The 21,455-nt window shown below is 46.8% G+C and overlaps 1 protein-coding gene across 5 annotated transcripts in view; it reads right to left on the reverse strand.

The window, feature by feature from the left end:
- Window positions 1–21,455, reverse strand: part of Nlrc5 (NLR family CARD domain containing 5) — an 88,052-nt gene that overhangs the window by 11,241 nt on the left and 55,356 nt on the right. For all 5 annotated transcript variants that reach the window (XR_003711808.1, XR_003711809.1, XM_028770334.1 and 2 more), the window contains 13 exons: window positions 17,735–17,818; window positions 14,941–15,030; window positions 14,731–14,793; window positions 13,226–13,309; window positions 10,295–10,378; window positions 9,513–9,602; window positions 9,179–9,244; window positions 8,103–8,186; window positions 7,938–8,021; window positions 4,289–4,375; window positions 3,699–3,779; window positions 3,069–3,152; window positions 2,752–2,844 (listed from right to left, as the gene is read on the reverse strand). Coding sequence is in view for 3 of the 5 variants with exons in the window: in XM_028770334.1 (XP_028626167.1) it covers window positions 2,752–2,844; window positions 3,069–3,152; window positions 3,699–3,779; window positions 4,289–4,375; window positions 7,938–8,021; window positions 8,103–8,186; window positions 9,179–9,244; window positions 9,513–9,602; window positions 10,295–10,378; window positions 13,226–13,309; window positions 14,731–14,793; window positions 14,941–15,030; window positions 17,735–17,818 (1,074 nt within the window). In the remaining 2 variants the exon portion in view is untranslated. The remainder of the gene's footprint in view (window positions 1–2,751; window positions 2,845–3,068; window positions 3,153–3,698; window positions 3,780–4,288; window positions 4,376–7,937; window positions 8,022–8,102; window positions 8,187–9,178; window positions 9,245–9,512; window positions 9,603–10,294; window positions 10,379–13,225; window positions 13,310–14,730; window positions 14,794–14,940; window positions 15,031–17,734; window positions 17,819–21,455) is intronic.

Below are 21,455 nucleotides of genomic sequence, written 5' to 3' on the forward strand. Positions count from 1 at the left end.
TCTTCTTCTTCTTCTTCTTCTTCTTCTTCTTCTTCTTCTTCTTCTTCCTCTTCCTCTTCCTCTTCCTCTTCCTCTTCCTCTTCCTCTTCTTCTTCTTCTTTTTAAATCTCTCCACTTAAAAATTTTATTTTCTTTTTATAAAAATGTATTAAGGGAAAGAAGGAAAACTGAGAGTGGGAGTGGTCCCAAGAGAGGAATGCCAAGTTTCTGTATTATTTGAAAATTCTGATTTCATTTATTTATTTTAGTATATAGGTGTGTCTGTGTGTATATAAGTGCATGTCATGGTGTCATCCAGGTCAGAGGACAACTATAGGGAGTTCTCTTCTTCCTCCATGTGGCTCCTGGGGGCTAAACTCAGATCCTCAAGCTTGGTAGGAAGTGCCCTGACCCACTGACCCATTGACCCATTAACCCACTGACCCATCTCACCAGCTGATTGTTCCTAGATGTCATCAGTCACACTATAAACATCAGAAAACTCTATTTTCATTGGGCATCATGGTTTATTCTAATAATATCAGCAGTTGAGGCTAGGGCAGGAGGATGGAGAGTTCAAGGCCAGCCTGGGTTACATATTGAGACCCTGTCTCAAAATCAAACCCAGCCCAACCAAACGGAAGCTCCATTTTTGCAGTCTTTTCTCTGGTAATTAACTCTGGCAATATTTACCAGTGGATGCCAAAGTTTGTGGATAAAAGTCTGAAGAACTAGATATTGACAATCAGAAGTGATCTTCCTATAAGACATGCGTCAATCCCAAAGAGTACTGTTGCAAGTGAAGGGACTTGGCAGGCACCACCTTTACCAGGTGACACAGTTAGCATCTGCAGCAAAGGGACACAAGCATTGTGCGTCTTTGATAGAATGTAAAGAGGAATATAGAGTAGCCTGGATGATATTCCCGGGACAAATGCAGACTCTAAAGCTAAGCAGATGCAAGATGAAGGAGATTCCTGCCTGCAGATCCCAGGGGCTGTCTAGACACAGGAGGTTGGAGGGTGCCCCAGGTCAAACATGCTACTGAGAGACAGTTGACACTGAATGCACATTTCATCCTGTACTGGGTCCAGAACACACAAGGGAAAGCCACAAAAATCAGCAATGAACACTGCTAATGAGACAACGAGAGGCTCAGAGGATAAGCTGTAACTGAAAGCGCAGTGTTTAGGGCTGGGTGTGTCTTAATTGGTACAGTGTTTGTCCAGCTTCTACACAGCCCTGAATGCAATCCCTGGAGGCTCGTGCCTGACATTCCTACACTCAGGAGGCAGAACAAGACAGTCAGGAGTTCAAGGATATCTCCAGCTCGACATAGTTTAAGGACAAGCTTGGCTACTGAGACTCTACCTCAAAACAACAACCACAACAACAACAAAACAATGTAAGACTGTTTAGCAGGAAAAGGTGCCTGTTGTATGAACCTGGTGGCCTGATTTGGGAGAAGAAACTATCAATATTCACCTCTGACTCCGTAAATACCATCTTTCTCCTTCCTTCTCCCTCCTTCCCTCCCTCTCTCTTACACACACACATACACACACAAACTTTTAAATTTTTAAGAAAGAAGATAGTAATTGGTATTCAGTGTTTAAATTTCTGAAGTCCATACTTTCTCTAGATTATGGCAAAAAAGAACTTCATTCTTGAGAGATTCACTGAACCACCTCTAATGGTTAAAAAAGAAAAAAAGGGGTGGGGGGTAAAGATAAAAGGAGGAGAGAGGGAGGAGAGGAGGGGGAGTGAGAAGTGAATACTATTAAAATAGCAACAGAGATATTTGGGGTAAATTCCTGATCCTACAAGTTTTTTGTTTATTTTGTTTTGGTGTGTGTGTGTGTGTGTGTATGACAAAATTTCCATGCTGGTCTCCAGCTTCTCATGCAGCTGGGCTAGCCTTGAACTCCAGATCTTCCTGTCTTGGCCTTATAAGTGCTTAGCAACTTTTTATTTGCAATTATTCCAGAAGAAAACAGAACAGAATGTGGGAAAAGGAAATTTTTAGTTGTGTGTCTCTGTTCCAAAGGTCACGTTTAGGACCCCTATAGCCCTGGCTTCATCTCTAGGAACCTGAGACCTGAGCACAGTTGTGGGACCAGCATCCTCTGGGCCAGAGACTAGAGAACAGGTGGAACAGGCAGGCAAGGGGGCTATGGTGGTTTGAATAGGATGGCCTCCATAGACTTACTCATGTGTTTGAATGCTTGGCCCATAGGGAGTGGCACTATTAAGGAGGTGTGGCCTTGTTGGAGAAACTGTGTCACTGTGAGAGTGGGCTCCTAAAGTCTCCTCTGTCCAAGCTATGTCCAGAGTGGCACACAATCTCCTTCTGCTGCCTGAGGATTAAGATGTAGAACTCTCAGTTCCTTCTCCAGCACCATATCTATCTGCATGTTGCCATGTTCCTTGCCATGACTATAAAGGGCTAAACCTCTGAAACTGTAAGCCAGCCGCAGTTAACTGTTGTCCTTTATAAAAGTTGCCGAGCCGGGCAGTGGTGGCACATGCCTTTAATCCCAGCACTTGGGAGGCAGAGGCAGGAGGATTTCTGAGTTCGAGGCCAGCCTGGTCTACAGAGTGAGTTCCAGGACAGCCAGGGCTATACAGAGAAACCCTGTCTCAAAAAACAAAACAAAACAAAACAAAACAAAACAAAAACAAAAACAAAGAAAGAAAAACAAAAAAAAAAAAGAGTTGCCGAGGTCACTCTAACTAAGACAGGAGCCTCAGTGAATGTGTTAGCCCACATACCTGAAGCTCTTCAGCTCACAGCTTGATAGCAGGATGTTCTGCAGCAGCCTGGATCTGGTGCCATCATCGTCACTGAAGATAACCTGAGACAAGCTGTAAAGGGTCAAGAGTATTCTAGAAGATTGTATGCTAGACACACCTCAGGGATCACCATGAGAGAAGGTCCCTCTAAGAGCTTCCTTGGGTATCCCTGAGTCTCCGGCCCTTGGCCCAAGTATGAGTTTCACCCCGGGAAAGTAAGAATGTGGCCCAGAGAAGACACTAGGGTAAATAGTAAACTTGAAGCCACCATTGGCATTGGCATTGGCAGTGCCAACCTCAGCTGCTGCAGTCTGGCACATGTCTTCACCGACTGTCTCATAAGAAGGCTGTGGTCAGTCCCCAGGTCACAGTGAGCCAACCTAGAAGCAGAGAGGGTAGCTGCAGTGCCTGGTCCATGATGGAAGTCCCGTCCCTACTTTCATGCTCATAGCACAGGAAATATATGTTGGTTAAAGAAAGTCTCGGTTTGGGCTGGAGAGATGGCTCAGCAGTTAAGAGCACTGACTGCTCTTCCAGAGGTCCTGAGTTCAAATCCCAGCAACCACATGGTGGCTCACAACCATCCGTAATGAGATTGGATGCCCTATTCTGGTGTGTCCAAAGACAGCGACAGTGTACTCATAAATAAAATAAATAAATAAATAAATAAATCTTAAAGAAAAAAGGAAGTTAATTCTTTAAAAAACAAAAAAGAAAGTCTCAATTTACTACCCAGTTTTTAAAAAAAAAAAAGTCATTGGGGACAAGCGGAGCTATTGAATTGGAGTGGGAGGTGGAGAGAGAGAGGGAGAGGACTTCCCAGCACACGGAAAGACCAAACAGCAAAAGATGCTGAGCACAGGAGATGCCGAGCAGGTGCATGAGAAGTACGAGTCCAAGCAGTGCCACCTGATGCTGGGTCCCACCTGAGGGCCATGGCCTCAGAGTTGTCTTCTTGGTGAGGAAATTCCAGCTGGAGCCACAGTTTCCTCTGGGCCTCAGAGATGCTGAGGGAAGAAGAGATGGGTGAGACGTGTGACAGCATGCCTTGGCCTGCATCTGTCTGCTCTCTGACCTGGCACAATGGATCCTCCAGTTTCAAACAAGGACAATGACACTTCAAAAATGGGAGGTGACACCAAGAGCCAGACAACACCACGGTGATATCTGTTATATCACATATTGTCCAACCAAACATATTGTCTCAACTACCCCCCACCACTGTAATCTATAGGGCACATTAACTGTACCAAGGGGCCACTTCTGGGTAACCAGCATGGACCCCCCAGCATGCCTGTCTGGACCTTGAGCCCAGAGTTACTTTCCTTTGACATTGTGACCTGCACAAGACTCTACAAATGTGTATAGCTCTCAGGCATGCTCAGCAGTCTCTGCCAGCTGGGTATGTTAATCCATAGGACAAGACACCAGTGCCTATGGGGGTGAGGGCAAGGGATGGTTGCCATGGTCATAGGAAGGTCATGGTGAATTTTCAGGGGCTCTTCCCTCAACTCACCTTAACTCGGTGAGACACCCTGAGGCCTGGGCACAGACGTCCATTAGAGCTGGGAAGCTGACATAACCCACCCAGGGTTCTTCCAACCTGCCATGGAAGGGACAGGGACAAAGATGGAGTGAGCATCAAGTTATTATATCTAGAGGGGGACTGGTGACAGGAGGAGCCTGGAGGATCCTGTGTGTGTGTGTGTGCATGTGCGTGTGCGTGTGTGTGTGTGTGTGTGTGCGTATATGTGCATTTTTGTGTTGTGCCACAGTACATATGAGGTAGCATGGAGGTCCTTGTCTTCTACATTGTTTGACAAGGCACACACACACACTATGCTACCAGCTTTGCACAGGTCTGGAGATCTGAACTCAGGCCATCGTGTTTGTAAACCATGTGCTTTACCTACTGAGCCATCTCCCCAGCCCAAGAATATGTTTTAAAATAATATCTTTCAGATCTAACACAAGCAATTATGTGGTAAAGGTTAGAAAACCAAACCATACCTAAACCATAGATGGCAGAATTTTCATGAGCAATTTTATTTTGATTTGGTTTTCTTTTTTAATGATTTATTTAGCCGGGCGGTGGTGGCGCATGCCTTTAATCCCAGCACTAGGGAGGCAGAGGCAGGCGGATTTCTGAGTTCGAGGCCAGCCTGGTCTACAGAGTGAGTTCCAGGACAGCCTGGGCGACACAGAGAAACCCTGTCTCGAAAAAAAATGATTTATTTATTCTTGTTTTCTGCGTATTGACATTTTGCTTACATGAATGTGTGTGTGAGGGTGTCAGGGATTGCAGTTATAGACAGCTATGAGCTGCCATGTGGATTCTGGGAATTGAACCCAAGTTCTCTGGAAGAGCAGCCAGTGGAGCCATCTCTCCAGTCCTAGATTTTGGTTTTCTACATTTTGTAAACTTTGTTTTATATTGTTTGTTTTTTCCAGACAGAGTTTCTTTGTGTGGCCCTGGTTGTCCTGGAACTCAGTCTGTAGACCAGGCTGGCCTCAGAGATCTGCCTGCCTCTGCCTCCTGCTGGGATTAATGACATGAGCCTCTACCTCCTGGCTCCTTTTCTAAACTTTGAACAAAATGCACAAATGCACAAATGAATTCAATAACATTCCTGCTTCACGGTTCAGTTGCATTATTATTTTTTAAAACATTGTTTTTCCTTTATGCTAGTCTGGATTTTCTGCCAATTTTTAAAATGTTACTTTTAGGTGTGGAAAATTTTTATTTTAAGGTGTTATTTGGGCAACCTAGGAAAGAATTGAATGCAGGAACACGCAGTCCTATTTGCGCACCCACATTCACAGCACACGGCTGAGAGGTGAAAACATCCCAAGTCCATGAGCAGATGGATGAGTAAACTGTGAGATACCCACGTGCAGGGCTACTAGTCAGACTAAGTAAAAAGTTCTCATGCCTGCAACAACACAGGGGGACCTTGAAGACATGCCACATGAATGACGGCAGTCACAAAAGGCTGAGGACAGCGTGATTCTACTGACAGGAAGTAACAGAAGGAGTCCGGTTCACAGACAGTTCATGCCCCAAGCTGGGATAAGCGGACTGAGAGGAGCTATTCACTGAAGACAGAACTTCAGTTTTGCAAGATAAAGATTAGTTACACACCAGGGTGGAAGTCTTTAATACTGCTGAGCTGTACAATTAACTGTGTTATGATAGTCAATTTGTTTATTTCACTATTATTTATTTATTTATTTATTTTATTTTATTTTATTTTATTTAGACAGGATCTCGTATAGACCAGGCTGGCTTCAAACATTCTAGGTCGAGAAGGCTATCCTTTTTCTCTTGCTCCTCTAATTTCCTGAGTGCAGGAATTTCAGGCTCATGATAGTACTTGTGACTGATTGTACTATAATTTTAAGAAATATTATTTCTGCCTGGTAGGGGTGTCAAACACCTCTAATCCCAGCATTTGGGAGGTAGAAGCAAGTGGATCTCTGAGTTCAAGGGGAGCCTAGTCTACAGAATGAATTTCAGGAGAGCCAGCCAAGGAGAAACCCCATCTTTAAAAACAAACAAACAAAAATGTTATTTCTTAAATCTTAAAAAAATGAGAATAATCAGCTCTCGTGCTTTTCTTTGGGCTATAGTTAGCAATGTGCAGTGTTGCCCTTTAAGCCAGATTTTGGAGGACAAAGTTGCTAGCTTATTTCGTGGAGCCTTTTAATGAAGTTTAGAAAAGTTGGGGGTTAGCTCCAGGGCACATAAGGAAGTGAAGTAGTCACAGCCTAGAGCTAGGAATGTCCAGAAGCCTGTGTGGACCTGAACCCCACAGCCAACTGTTAGACTTAAGTACCATGTGAGAATCTCATATTAAACCAGATAACGCATGGCCCTAAGAGTTGCCATAGACTCCTCAGGTGTCCTGATTAAACTATAATCCTTATTTCTTTGTTTGTAAATGTGTATTTATGTTCCTATGTCATGGTGACTTAAATAAGAAGTGTCCTACATAGGCCCAGACATTGGAATGCTTGGTCCCCAGCTGTCACTGTTTGGGAAGGCTTAGGAGGTATGTCCTTATTGGAGGATGTCACTGGAGGTGGGCTTTGAGAGTTCATAGCCTCGCCCACTTTCAAGTCTCTTCCTCTGCTTAGGGCTTGTGATATCTTAGCTTCCTGGAGCTGCCATGTCTGCTGCTAGCTGCCATGTGTCCCCACCATGAGGGGCTTTTATTCTTCTGAAACTGTACACCAAATAAACTCTCTCTTAAGCTGCCTTTGGTCATGTTGGTTTATCAGAATCATAGAAAAGTAGTTAATATTCTTGTGTGTGCCTGTTCATGCGTGTGTGACTGTGTGGGTATGTGCATACCTGCATGCAGAGGCCAGAGGACAACCTCAGATGTTTTTCCTCAGGGCTATCCATCTTGTTTTCCAAGACAGGGTCCCACTGGCCTAGAGCTGGGCCTAGAGTAGCCCCAGGGACTCCCCCATCACCATCTCTTTAATGTTGGGGTTATACTCCTCTTTTCTTTTCAGTTTGAGGGCTAGAACTTAGGTCTCTGTGAGACAAGGCAAGCATTTTACTGACTGAGCCACCTCCCAGCCCCTACTCTTAATGAGATTCACAGTAAGATGTTTAGAAGTGATATTTTTATGAGGTCTTCTGTATTTTACTTTAAAGTACTTTAGTCAAACAAATGTGGAACAAACATGGAAGAGAATGAGCAATTATCGAACGCAGGAAATGGAGTGTGCATTTTAAAAGATATTCTCTCTTCTTATTAGAATGTTCTTTTTCTGAGTGCTTTGACATTGTGGTGAACATGTAAGCAAGCTATTTTTAATGTTATTTTTATCTTCCATTAGGTATCCTTCAGAACTTTCTTTTATTATTTTTAATTAATTTTAATTATTATTTCTTCTGTGGTGTTAGAGATGAAACCCAGAGCGTCATAAATGGTAGACATGCACTCTACTAACTGAGCTATACACAAAGCATGGTTTATTTTTTTAAAAACCCCAAAGTACAGCCTCCCTCTCCTCATGGACAGTTTTCTTGTGCCTGACATGACTCTAGGGCAAAGAACTGGGCTCCTGGATACAGGAAATGGCCAGGCAGTGACTGAGAGGGCCCCATCTTCTTCAACTACCCCACTTTCCTCCCAAGTGCAGGTGGATACCTGAGGCCCAGCAACCCTGCTGGCCGATTCACCAGGTTCAGGAGTGTGGTCAGCTGTGGCAGATCCAAGTGACACCTGGTCAGCCTGGGGATAGAGATCGGTTATTGGCTCAGGCATAGGATGCCCCACCTATCATTCTCCCCATGGGCTGGGCCTGTCACTCACCAGAGCTCTGTCAGCTGTTGGGCCTGGCTCAGGCTGGAGGCCAATCTGGATACTTGTTCAGGGCTGAAGCTGCATTCACATAGCCTAAGGGCAGAAGGCAGGGCCTGAGGAGGCTTGGACTGCTAGCCTCTCCTCTCAGTCTTCCAGAAGACACAGACTTAGGTGGGGGCCTGGCAGGTATTGGCTCTTCTCTTAGGAGCTGAGTCTGTTGTTCATAGAGCACGACTCCACTGGCACAGTGCCAGCCTCCAGGTACACGGTGCCTGCCTGTTACACGTTTCATTTAGTCCTTACAATAAATTACAAGCAGCCACTAATTGGCCCCAGCACACACTTGCTGGGTTACCTCTGGGGAGGGAAAGCTGGCTTTGACAGAGTCAGCCTGACTATGACTAATGGGATAGTTTAGGCTCCTTGTGGGGTAGGTGAGCCTGGGCATTGGCTGAGCATTGGCTGTGGCCCTGTGGTCCTCAACCTACAGGTAAGCTAGGTCATTGTCCCTGAAAAGGGACTGCAGGATCTCCAAAGAGGTTCACTCTAGTATCAGGGCTGCTGGCATCTCACAGGCCTCCAGGAAGGGCTGCCACATAAGCTGGCCTTAAAGGGTTAGAAGAATCTTCTCTGAGAAACAGCAAGAAAAGAGGATGTCAGGCTCGCTAAGGGCCCATTATAAGCAGCATCAAGCAGGGTGTGCTGGTGGATGGAGAGTAAAGGCTCTGTGTGTGTGTGTGTGTGTGTGTGTGTGTATGTGTGTACTGTACATTTGTGTGTATGAGTGTATATAAGCAGGGAGCACATATTTTGTTTGTATAGTTTATGTGGGATATGTGGGATAGTATGCATAGGGTATGTCCATTTTGTGTGTATAGTACATGTGTGTGCTGGATATATTGCATAATATGGTGTAATGTAGTTTGTGTGGTGTTGGGAACAGAATGGGGACATCAGTGCTCAACTGGAGACCAAACCTGGGTTGTATGTCAGAAGCAAGCCATCTGAGGAGAGACCCAGGGAAGAAGAGTTGGGTTCCTCACTGATCAGAATCTTTTCTCTTTTTCCTTCTCACTCAGGATTACCTCAGTGTTGTTCTGGCTCCTTCCTCTTTGGAGAATCGCATTCGGAAGATCTGCTCAGAGCCCAGACTGTGAGAAAAGGGGGGCAGGGAGGCATCAAGTTAGCACTCTGAGCACTCAGGGCACTGGGGCCAGGGCCATGCAGAAGAGACAGGACTGAGACCACAGAGAGCAGGGCAGGTCTTTGCCACCATCATTCTATGAGGAAAAGGTTCTACATACCTGGCCCTTACTACCCTGGCGGCACCCCATCAAGGATTAGACTCAACATCACACAATGTAAAGCTGGAATGTGGGGGTCGGGTAGCCCACCACCAGTCAGTGGTTAGCAGCCTACCTCACAGAGACCTCTTGGATATGAGGGTAGGAAGGCAGAGTCTCCAGCAGGTACAAGATCCCTTCCTGAGAGATACTGTTGTGACTGAGGCTGGGAAAGAAGAGAGGCTGGGCTCAGCCAGGTCCCTTGCTTCTTGCCTCCTCCTCCCATTTCAATGTACAAGCACCCATTCTCCAGATTTTGACATTGAAACTGAGAGCAGGGCGGGGGGATACTACCCTATATATGGCCCTGAGTCCCTGTGGCTGGGGTTGGGACACTGAGGAACCTGTTTAGGCAACCCCAGCCCTAGCTGGATCAGGAACTCCCAGACTACCGAGGTTAGCTGTCTAGCAACAGACTGTGTGAGGAGATGCAGCGGGAGCAGATGTCTCCCTGAGAATCCTCCCTTTTTAAAAGATCCATTCCAGACTTGAGCCCCGCAGATGGAGTTAGGGGGGTTTCAGGAGTGGGGTCAACTAGGATCTGGCTGCTGAAGCCCCGCATCACTTGGTAGGGGTGGGACGTTGCTCTCAGTCTCGAGCTAGCTTGGTGAGGGGACATGGTGGAGGGGCAGGGCTACTCTACCACAAGTCCTAACTTGAGTGTCTGACACAAGATCTGCCCCAAGCGGAGATGAGGCAGGAGGTTGTCCAGGGGTAGGTTCAGGTAAGAGCCACCCCTTCCCATCATCGGCTCTTGTTCTCAGGTTCCCTTGAGATGGTCTCTAAAGAGACCCACTTATGCTCTTGTTGAAGGTGGGGTGGGGGAATCCCCTGGATATCTCAGGGATGCTCGCTTACTCAAACCATCCAGAGATGGGCAGCTGTGGCAGGTACTCCAGAAGGCACTTGAGCCCACTGTCATCCAGCAGGTTGGCTGTGAGGCTGTAAGAATTAAGACACAGTGTTGGTAGACCAAGCTATAGCTCTGCCTGCTCCTGGAGGTCCCTGTGGCCACTAAATCGACTGTCACTGCTGTTTATCACCATGGCATCCACAGCACCCCACCACCAGAAGCATCCTGATCATTCTGAGTGACCACGCCCACCACCAGAAGCATCCTGATCATTCTGAGTGACCACGCCCACCACCAGAAGCATCCTTATCAGTCTGAGTGACCACGCCCACCACCAGAAGCATCCTCCTCAGTCTGAGTGACCACGCCCACCACCACACCACCATTGTTTCACTGCTACAAGCATCACCAACAGCTCTGCAGTCCCCACAGGTCCTCCCACCAGCATCACAATAAAACCAGTGTTTACTGTGTCCTCATCAACCCCTTCATTTTCTGTGACACTCACAGAACTCAGGTTCCTCTAGCAGGTTTTTAGGAGTTAGAGGAACTCTAACTTTGCCTTTCCCTCCGCTGATGGCAGCTAGAATCCACAATGATCCAGGAAAGGGACAAATGTGTGGATGATAGTTACCTAACAGATTTCCTCCTGTGATTTAGGAATCTGACGTTAGAAGCTATACCTGAATTTCACCCCTTCTTTTGCTCCCTGATAGCTCAGCCACAATTTCAGGAACATAACCACCGTGTCCTGATCATCTGATTGCCCATCTACATTTCTGACATTTAAAAAAGATTTTTATGGTAAATTAAATGCATTTCTCTAGCTAAAATATTAAGTACTGTAATAGATAGTGAAATAGCAGGAAAAAAGATTTTTATGTTATGTGTCTGGGTGTTGCTTACATCTGTATATGCCTACTACTTGTGTGCCCAGTACACTAGAGGGGCCAGACTCCCTGAACTGCAGTTCCAGCCGATTGAGGGCTGCCATGTGGATGCTGGAAACAGAATTTGGGTTCTCGGCCAGAGCAGCAAGTGCTCTTAACTCACTGAGCCATCTCCCAGGCCCTATACCTCTGACACTTGTTTCTTTGGAATTTTCTGGAGAATTTTGTTTTAAAAATTCCCTTGCAGAGGCTAGAGAGATGGTTGGGCAGTTAAAGGTGCTTGTTGCTTTTGCAGCACACACATAGGATGGCTCAGTCACCCATAACTCCAGCCCCAGGAGACGCAACATCTTCTTTCTGGCTTCTGTGGGTATCCGTGTGTGTGAGGTGCATATGTATGCACGTGCATATACATATACACACATATATGGGAGGAAAGTTGGTGGATCTTTTTTAAAAGAAGTGCCTTATGTCACAAAGCCAGTTAAGATAATGACCTGCATTTGGTTTCCGTGGTACTGGAGTTGCACTCTCAGGCTTTGTACACACCAGAGCAGACCATCCTCTATCACTGAGCTACACCTCCAGTCCTCAAATGGCCTTTAAAACAAGACGAGTTTCCCTTTGCCATCAAACATTCATCTTTCTTAAAACATGTGGTCCATTATCAGCCACATCTCCTCCCGCCAACGTCTTCACTAAATTTGTTTGTTTTAGTTGTGATAGAGTCTCAATATCTGATGCCTTGAATTTGCTAAGGAACCCAGGCTGGCTTGAAACCTGAAATCCTCCTGTCTCAGCTCCAAAGTACTGAGGTTGTATAACCGGCCTCAACAGAAATTAAGATTATGTAGTTGGTATGTATGTATGTATGTATGCATGTATGTATGTATGTATGTATGTATGTATTTATTTATTTTTAGAAGACTCCTTTATTTCCCAATAGTTATTGTTAGACATCAACTGTAAGTGCTGGAGTATCTGTGTGCTGCTGAACTTTCTGTATTCTGTGTTTCTCATCTGTCAATCATGATACCTACACTTCTGAGAAGTATCAAAAGTACCTCAGAGAGGGTACCATGAGGAATCTCCATAGGTGTTCACTGCTATCGTTTTTCCTTCTGGGGGATGGGGGCTGTCCTATTTGGGCCCTCAGCACAAGCCATAGGCATGTTACATCACAAGTACTTGCCCTGGCTAGCTTCAATTTCTTCTTCAGCTTAGCCATTTGGTCCTTTTTCCTGCCAGGGAAACAATCTTCCTTTCATTATAGATCCTGCCCTCCAAAATCTGTCTGCAGAGCTTGGATGTACTAGGCAAACACATGCTGACAGGCTCCTGGCAACCTCTTTAAAGTTATAGAATGTGATGGTTAATCTTCATTGGCAACCTGGCTGTATTTGGAACCATCTCAGGGTCACACCTCTGAGCATGTCTGTAATGGTGTTTTCAGAGAGGTTTAGCTGAAGAGAGAAGTTTCCTCATGCTTCTATGAGGATACTGTGGTATCTTCTCTACAATGGTGGACTACATCTCTCTCAAACCATGAGCTGAGGCTAGATGGAGTAGTGCCCACTTGCAATCCTAGCACCCTGGAGGTGGTGGCAAATGGATCCAAACTCACCATCATCCTTGACTACACAGCAAGTGTGAGGTCAATCCGGGCCTCATTAGAGTCCATCTTAAAAACCAAACCAACCAACCAACCAACCAACCAACCAACCAACCAACCAACCAATCAAAACACCCATGAGCCAAAATAAACCCCTTCCTTCCTTAAGTTGCTTTGGTTAGGTATTTGGTCACATAGTGATAAGAAAAGAAAGTAATTTGGCCATGGAGGGAGTAGGGTAGAAGATACATGGGAAGACTTAGAGATGAAATCCAGAGTCCTACCTGTCCCCGACAACTGATCCTGAGCTAGAGTGGGGGACATGAGAGTGCCTGCTCATAGGACTGTCATGTTCTTGCACCTGTGTAGCCCCATCCAGGTGCGTTCCACTCCCCTCCCTTCTCCCTCCCCTCCTCCTCCGCCTCCCAACTTACTCAAGCTGGCTGAGAGCTTTGCACTTGCTCAGTGCACAACACAGTGTTTCCATATGCTCCTGGCTGAGGCGGCATCCTGGGAAGCTGCATGGTCGGATTGGGGACAAGAAAGAGAGGAAGCATTCAGATACTAGGACCACTTCTACCCCAGCTTTTCCTGGGTGTGGCCTCTGGGCTCCAGAGGACGTTTGAAAACACAGGACACCCATAGCTCCTGTTCCCTGCAGGCCCCTTTTGGGGCCTACGTATTTCCTTTGGGAAGGGTGACTTAGTGTGGTCGCTAACCAGTCACATCAAAATCACCTGGGAACTTGGAATGTGAATCTTGAGTCCCCCACCAAACCTACAGATCAGAAACTCCAGATCAAGGTTAAGAGGTTCCAACACAAGTTCAAGACCGGTAGATAATTTTAGTCACTGGGCCCCCAACCCCCAATAAAACAAAAAAAAACCCCTGAGAATTGTGACATGTAAAGTGACTGTTGACCTGTCTGTTTTTAAGGCCTACAAGTGAAATTTCATAATTAGTTAAATGAAAGGGCCCTGGCTAGCCAGCAATCTTAACACCAGCCCCCCATCTCCCTGCTAAAAAGGTGCCTGAGCCTCCCACCCTCAAAGAATTCTGAAGTCAGAGAGTTAATAAAATTGCCAGCTGATTTTTCAAACACCATTATTACTCTCTTTAACTTTAAAAAATTCTTCTTTGTTAAAGACATTAACTCTCTTTGTAGCTGGGGCTGGCCTTGAACTCAAAATCCTCATGATCCTCCTGCCTCAGTCTCCTGAAAATGCTAGGATTACAGACATGTGCCACCACGTGTGGCCTAATTATTTGTTATTTAACCCTTTGAAGAAAGAGTGTGTCTGCCTCTGGGTTTGGAGCAGTCAGCAGGCCGAGCTCAGCGCCCACTCTATGATCACACTGCTGTGTCCAGCAAGCACTTAGTTGTTCACTGACTGTCATTTCACAGCAAAGAAAGTGCTGGCCCAAAGGGATGTGTCAGAAAGCTGGTACCTCTGCATCCAAAGACTGCCCTCCTGCCTTTCAGTGCCTCAGTCACCTTAAGTACTGCCAGGGTCAGCAGGGCAGGGTCACTCATGTCTGTACATGCCTGGTGCCTTCCTTACATATTAGTTTGTGCAGCTTTGCCAATATTCTGCTGTGCCTTAGATCTGTACTGTACTGGAGGAGGAAGCCAACAGTCAAAGAGTAAGCAGCTTGCTCAAGGCCATAGGCCCTGGTGGCCCTGGGTCTAGACAGCTGGATTGTGTGGGCAGATTTCGAAAACCTTTCTGTAGACCTAATCCTGAATTCTAGACTATTTGGACACAGACTTTGTGTTAGCCCCTGGGCTCAGCCTAGTCCTCTCTGGGCCTTTGATTCTTCTTGTTGGAGGAACCAGTTTACATTTGGCAACAGGCACCTGCCTCTGCTCTGACCCCAGGAGACAAGTCTGCTTGTCTCTGATCCCCTATGGATGTCTAGGATGGTTCAGGGAACTTACCCACAGCACACACCCTCTTGTTCCTCATTGGAATTAAAGTGCAGAACAGCATCACACAGGGACCTGTAGTGACAATAAACACTCACTCACCCTTGGCCATTGCCTCAGGGTGCCCCGACTTCACCTTGGGTACTTCTGATCACTTACACCCACCAAACACCAGGTGCCACCATCCAAGACGAGCCCTAGGGCTCCCAGCATGATGCCCACCTGAGATTGACCTTCTGAACCCGTGGGCACAGCTTGAAGACGTCAGCCAGCAGGAAGGGGCTTCTTAAAGACAGGACTGTGTGTCTCAGCCTGAGAAGGAAGGGGCGGGGTTGAGCAGGGTCACTGGCCAAGAACCAGGTAGGCTGGAGGGATGGGAACAGGAGTATATCTTGGCTGCCACCTCAGCAAGGTACTGAGGAAGACAAGAGGGACTCAAGAAAGGCAAAGAGGGGTTGGGGCAGGAACAGGCTGATTGGTCTGAGTCCCAGTTCTGTTTGCTAACTATGCGACCTTGAGTGAGTCTTAGAACCTCCAAGTTTCGGGCTCCTTATGGGGTAAATAGGATTAATTGTGGTATTCTTTCTTTTGCATCAGGTGCCCTCCCTGGCATGCTTACGATTGCTGCCATGGTTTAATTTTTTATTTATAAGTCTGTGTAGGTATATGTCTGTGTGAGTATATGTCACCTGTGTGTTTGAAGGCAGGGTACCAAAAGAATCCAGAAGAAGGCATTAGATCTCTGGGGCTGGAGTTATTGGTGGTTGTGAGCCATTTTATGTGGGTGCTGGTACCAAACTTGGGTCCTCTGCAAGAGCAGGAAGCGCCCTTAGCCATGAGCACCTCCAGACCATCACGTTTAGTCCTTCTTTTCTGTGTGTAATAGTCTTGCATGCGTGGGGGGCATGTTCTTGTGTGTGTGCGTGTTCTTGTGTGTGGTGCCAGGTGCATGTGTATGTGTGTGTGTGTGTGTGTGTGTGGTGTGTGTGTGAGAGAGAGAGAGAGAGAGAGAGAGAGAGAGAGAGAGAGAGAGAGAGAACATCCTAAGGTTGCAATCAAGAATCTTCCTTGATCTCTCTCTCCCACGGTATTCTTTAAAGCAGAATCTCAGTCAGGCAGTGGTGGCGTATGCCTTTCATCCCAGCACTCCGGAGGTAGACAGGTGGATTTCTGAGTTCAAGGCCAGCCTGGTCTACAGAGTGAGTTCCAGGACAGCCAGGGCTACACAGAGAAACCCTGTCTCAACAAAACAAAACAAAGGCAAAAAAAAAAGCAGAATCTCTCCATTAAAGCAAAAACTTACCAATATGGCTAGTGTCATTACTCTGTTTGATCACCTGTATTCTTACCACGGAGACCATGAGCAGCAGGAAGTGAGAGGAGGACAGAGAGACAGACATCCTAGCAACAACCCAAGAGGCAAGATTCCCACCAGCTGCACATATCGGCTGTGGAGACCTGGCTGTGGGTGCATCTTGCCTGCTACCCAGCTCCTCTCTTATCCCTCAGTCTCCACTCAGCAGCCAACAGCGTTTGAAAATTTGTGCTATTCATGTATACTGTCTTCCAAATTCCTGGGAGTGAAAACCCAAACCCTCTCTCTGGCTGCCAGGTCCTATGTGGCCAGTTCTGATGTCTACCCTCCATCTTATCTCCTAGCTCCTTCCTGCCAGCCACTGCCTCTGATCCCATCTGTATAAGGCTATTCCTGCAACCCATCAGGGCTGCAAACACGCCGTCCCCACTGCCTGGAGTGTAGTTCCCCGCCCTTTACAAGCTTACAAAGGTAGACTGTGGATCACTGGGCTTTCTCTGACCACACCTATTGTCATTTGTGTCACAGTTCCAGCCACTTACCTCTCAGAGAAAAAAAAAAACTGTGCTATTGGTTTCATTCATGTATTGTTTGTTTTGTTTAGGGTTTATTGTTTTGTTTGTTTCTTTTGTTTTTGAGGCAGGACTTCACTCTGTAGCCCTGACTGACCAAGAACTGGTGATCCTCTTGCCTCAAAGCTCCCCAAGGACTTGGGTTCCACCTGACGCCACCTGGCTGTATCATCCCACATCACTCTGTTTTTTTGCTTGGCTCATTCTACTACAAGGCAAACACAGAGATGGCAAGAACCTGGCTGTTTGCTTTTTTTCTCCCATGTCCATAGCACCCCAGATGGTGCCTGGTCAACAGCATGGAGAGTGAGTGAAATCAGGTTGAGGCCAAGCAAGCCTCCAAATACAAAAGCGGAATCACGGTTGATGTGTGTGACTTAGAGCTGTGGTTTGGGTGACTATCCTATCTCTGACCATTTCACATCTGCGTGTTCCCCTCCCCACCACCCAGAGGATCAGAAGAGAAGCAAGAGCCCAGAGGCAAACGTAAGCAGCCGTGTGTATGTCCAGAGCTCAGCCGAGGAGCTCTTGGTGCCGCTATTAATGCTATGATTTAATTTCCTGTTGTATTTTTCCATCTCAGCTGTGGATGTTTCTTCCCAACCCCCTCTGCTAGAAGCATATTTAAAGTAAATCCTTTTTAAATTCTAACCAGTCTGCACTGAAATTAGAAAACAGAGTTTTAAATACTTTGACGGATGCTGCTTAAATTCCTCCCCTTTGACAGAGTTAGAGGGTGACCTTTAAAAACATGGCATGTGACATATACATGGCCTACATCTGCTTGGGCCCTTCGTAGGGGTAGGTGACCTTTCCATAGGCAACAAAAACATGACCGACTATTGCCCACACTCCTCCCATCCTTCATGAGCTTCTGAGTACATGGCCTATTTGAGTTCCAACCCGGAACAAGAGCTGACGTACTGGCCTTGTCGTTAGAACACTAAACAGACCCAGAGGAGACAACACATCAGGGTGAAGTTGGATGATCAGAGTCTCAGATGCGTGAGATGGATTGAAGCAGTCAGTGGTGGAGAGAGGAGAAGAGGAGGACAAGAAGGAGAGCCCCATCTCACACAGCATGGGGGATGTGGTCAGCTGGGCAGTAGGACTGGAAACCTGGACTTACTGCAGCAGGCTGAGCTGAGGCAGCTGGGGCAGGCACTGCAGCAGGGTCTTCAGGCTGTCATCGCTCAGGGACTTGCAGGACAATCTGTGAAGCAAAGGATTTGAAGAGGTTGGGGAACTTTCTAGAAAGTAGACAGCATGGCTTCACAGCCAGAGCCTTTCCTGAGGTGAGATGAGATGAGATATGTTGCCGACAGCATCCCCTGTGAAGACTGGATCAAGCCAGATGCATCTTGAAAACATTGGATGGAGCAAATGAAATTGTTTTATTCTGTGTGTCTTTAACAAGCTGCTGGACATTTTGGATTTCCAAGGGACTGTAGGACAGTCTCTCCACAAACTCCAGGGACTGGCAGGATTATGGTGGCAGATCATCAATTCCATCCACCCCAGCAGTGATGAAGGAGGTGGAGCCCATGAGCCTCCATCCCACTGGAGAGATGCACAATTCTATGGCCCATCCAAACCCCCAGTCACTGCGCTGCAGGTGCAGACAATGTGACAGAACAGGTGACAGCCCTAACACTTGCCCTTGGGCCACTGTGTTCCCTGAATATCTAGAGAATCACATTCACCCTCCACTGAGGGTCTGGAGTCACTTCCTGTCCCCAGAGCACGATGGGCTGGGGTTTCCTCCTCCCTTCACTGTTCCTTCTCCTCTATCCCTTTCCCTTTGTGCCCGAAGGCTGCTGGCCTCAGGCCTGCTGTACTCATTGGTTGGCTGTCAGGACAGGGTGGGATACCACTGATGTAGGTATAGAGGGACTCAGACTCGCTCTTCCTGGCCCCACCTGGCCAGGACTCAGGGCCAGTGTCTTGAGTGGGACCTTCCACTGAGGGTCTTTCCACAATACCTTGCCATGTTCCCCACATCCTGAGCCCACAGTACCATGGCCACTGGGTCTACACAGATTTAAAAAAAAATGGGCATAGGACACATTTTGACTTATCACAGGTCCCCAATAGGTAGAGAGGGAAGTGGGTATGCAGCAGGGAACTGACCACCTTTTCTGACCTCCAAGAAAGTCCCAGGACACCCAATCAATGCTGGGGGTGGGGCAGACCCTGAGATACCACTTGTGCTCAAACTCTCAGCTCTGCCTATCTTTTTCGTGGATCCTGAGCAGTGCCTGCAGCTTCAAACCCTGTGTAACCTAAAGCCTGGTATTCAGTGAGTGCTTAACAGGTAGACAATGCTGGAGTGCTTTGGGGAGCATTGCTGTGACAACACAGGGGGGCCTGGTATAGCCTGTCTGAGCATATCTAGATGGGCTTGCAGTCTCCTGCTGCAGATGGCCAAGGCGCAAAAGCCTGGAAATACAAGCATTCTGCAAAAATACCTCAGGGATGGCCACTGAATACTGAATGATGCATCAGAGGACTTTAGGATTTCATTGTTAATATTTAAAGTTTGAAATATTTTTGTGATTACATTAAGAATAAAAAAATGCAGGGGATGGTAGAGCACACCTTTAATTCCAGCTTTTAAGAGGCAGAGGTAGGTGGATCTCTGTGAGTTCAAGGCCAGCCTGGTCTACAAAGTGAGTTCCAGGCTAACCAGCGACACAGTAAGACTTTGTTTGTTTGTTTTAAAAACTTAGATAAATAAACATAAAAGAGCATTTAAAACTTTTCTGCTGTTTGTTTGTTGTTTGTTTGTTTGTTTTGGTTTTTCGAGACAAGGTTTCTCTGTGTAGCCCTGACTGTCCTGGAACTCACTCTGTAGACCAGGCTGGCCTCGAACTCAGAAATCCACCTGCCTCTGCCTCCCAAGTGCTGGGATTAAAGGTGTGCGCCACCATCGCCCGGCCATTTAAAACTTTTCATGCCAAAAATATTTACAAACAGAATTATAAAGTATCTGGAAACAACTTTAAAATAACCAAGAGTATGTGTGCATGTGTTTATGCACATGTACACATGTATGTGTACATACATGTGTGTGCACACGAATTGTTGTGTTTTCTTTTTGAGACAGGGTGTGGATGTGTAATCCCAATTGGTCTGGAACCAGCTGTGTGGCCCAATCTGGCCTTACACTCCTGATATCCCAGCCTCTGCCTTGAGTGCTGGGACTGCAGGCAGCAAGTGCTACTGTGCTCAGCTGTGAGCCATGGTGTATGGGGGAAAACGGTGGGGTGTCAGTTATGAGCTATCAGTCCTGGGGGAGAGGGGGCCTAAGGTCCTCTATTCTCTCCATTTTATGTATGCCAGAGGTCTCTAGAACTAGAGAGCTGTTAACATGACAAAGCAACCTCACAGTGAGAAAGTGTGACAGTCACAGCCTTGGGCAGATAGTCCAAGTCAAACATGACAGCATGCAGCCCTAAAGTGACAGGAGGAAGCAGTTGGCCTGGTGGATGCTTCTCCCACGTCTAGACCCTAGCTTAACCTGAAGACAAAACAGCAAACTCAGCCAGATGATGGCTTACAAAATACCTAGCTGGGGACCCGCAAAACCAAGGAGGACATGGAAAAACAGAAAGAGGGGGAAGCTCTTGGGGAAAGAGGAGGCTGAAAAGCAATGCTTGAATACAATGGGGATGCAGACTGCTGTCCAGAATGCAGGGTTCCACCTCAGTGCAAAGGGTATAAAGCCTGAGTCAACAGCTGTCTGTCACAGGTGGCTTCTCTGCTGTAATGCTGTAACAAACACTATGTAGCAGCTGTGGACTTTCTGTAACTATTTTGAAACAGTGTCTAAACTTATTCTAAAGGAATTTGTTTTAAAAAAAAAATCAGTTGGGGACGGGTGAGATGTGAAATGGCTCCCTGGGATCTACATGGTGGAAGGTCAGAACTGATAACCATGAATTCCACTGAGTTCCGAGAGTAATCGCCATGACACACCCTCATATGTATACAAAATAAATAGAATAAGGGTTTAAAAACTGACCCGAAGAGTGGTGAGATGGCTCAGAGGGCAAAGATGCTTGCTGCCAAGCCTGACAACTTGAATTCAGTCCCTGGGCAATGACTTGTGAAGCTTCTCTGACCTCCGAACACTTGCTGCACATATGGGTATACACTCTCCCTCCCATCCCCAAGCAATAAATGAATAAATGTAATAGAATGCTTTTAATGAATTGGACTCACACGACTTGACCCTGAGGGAAAGTCGCACTGTCACTGAATAGTAATTTAATAGTAATTAGTAATTTAATAGTAATTAGTAATAGTAATACTAATTAGGTGCAGGGAGGTCGCCCATGGTCAGATCCAATCCTGTCAAACACTACAAATCCCTCCTTCTGGGTGTGTTTGGTACGGAGACGTGCTTAGGAAACACACACTGGGATCTCTGTGGATTAGCTTGTCCAACGGTCTGGAATTGATTTGAGATGGAGCCAGAAGTCAGGACATGAGATTGCTGCAACCTGGGAAAACAGGTCCGATGCAGGTGAGACTATAGGCTGCACCTGGTCTAGGACTGCAGACAGAGGCTGCACCTGGTCTAGGACTGCAGACAGAGGCTGCACCTGTGTAGGACTGCAGACATAGGCTGCACCTGGTCTAGGACTGCAGACAGAGGCTGCACCTGTGTAGGACTGCAGACAGAGGCTGCACCTGTGTAGGACTGCAGACAGAGGCTGCACCTGTGTAGGACTGCAGACATAGTCAGCACCTGTGTAGGACTGCAGACATAGGCTGCACCTGGTCTAGGACTGCAGACATAGGCTGCACCTGTGTAGGACTGCAGACATAGTCAGCACCTGTGTAGG

The sequence above is a fragment of the Grammomys surdaster genome, unplaced genomic scaffold (assembly GCF_004785775.1).
Source record: "Grammomys surdaster isolate TR1022 unplaced genomic scaffold, NIH_TR_1.0 201, whole genome shotgun sequence".
Classification (NCBI taxonomy): Eukaryota; Metazoa; Chordata; class Mammalia; order Rodentia; family Muridae; genus Grammomys; species Grammomys surdaster.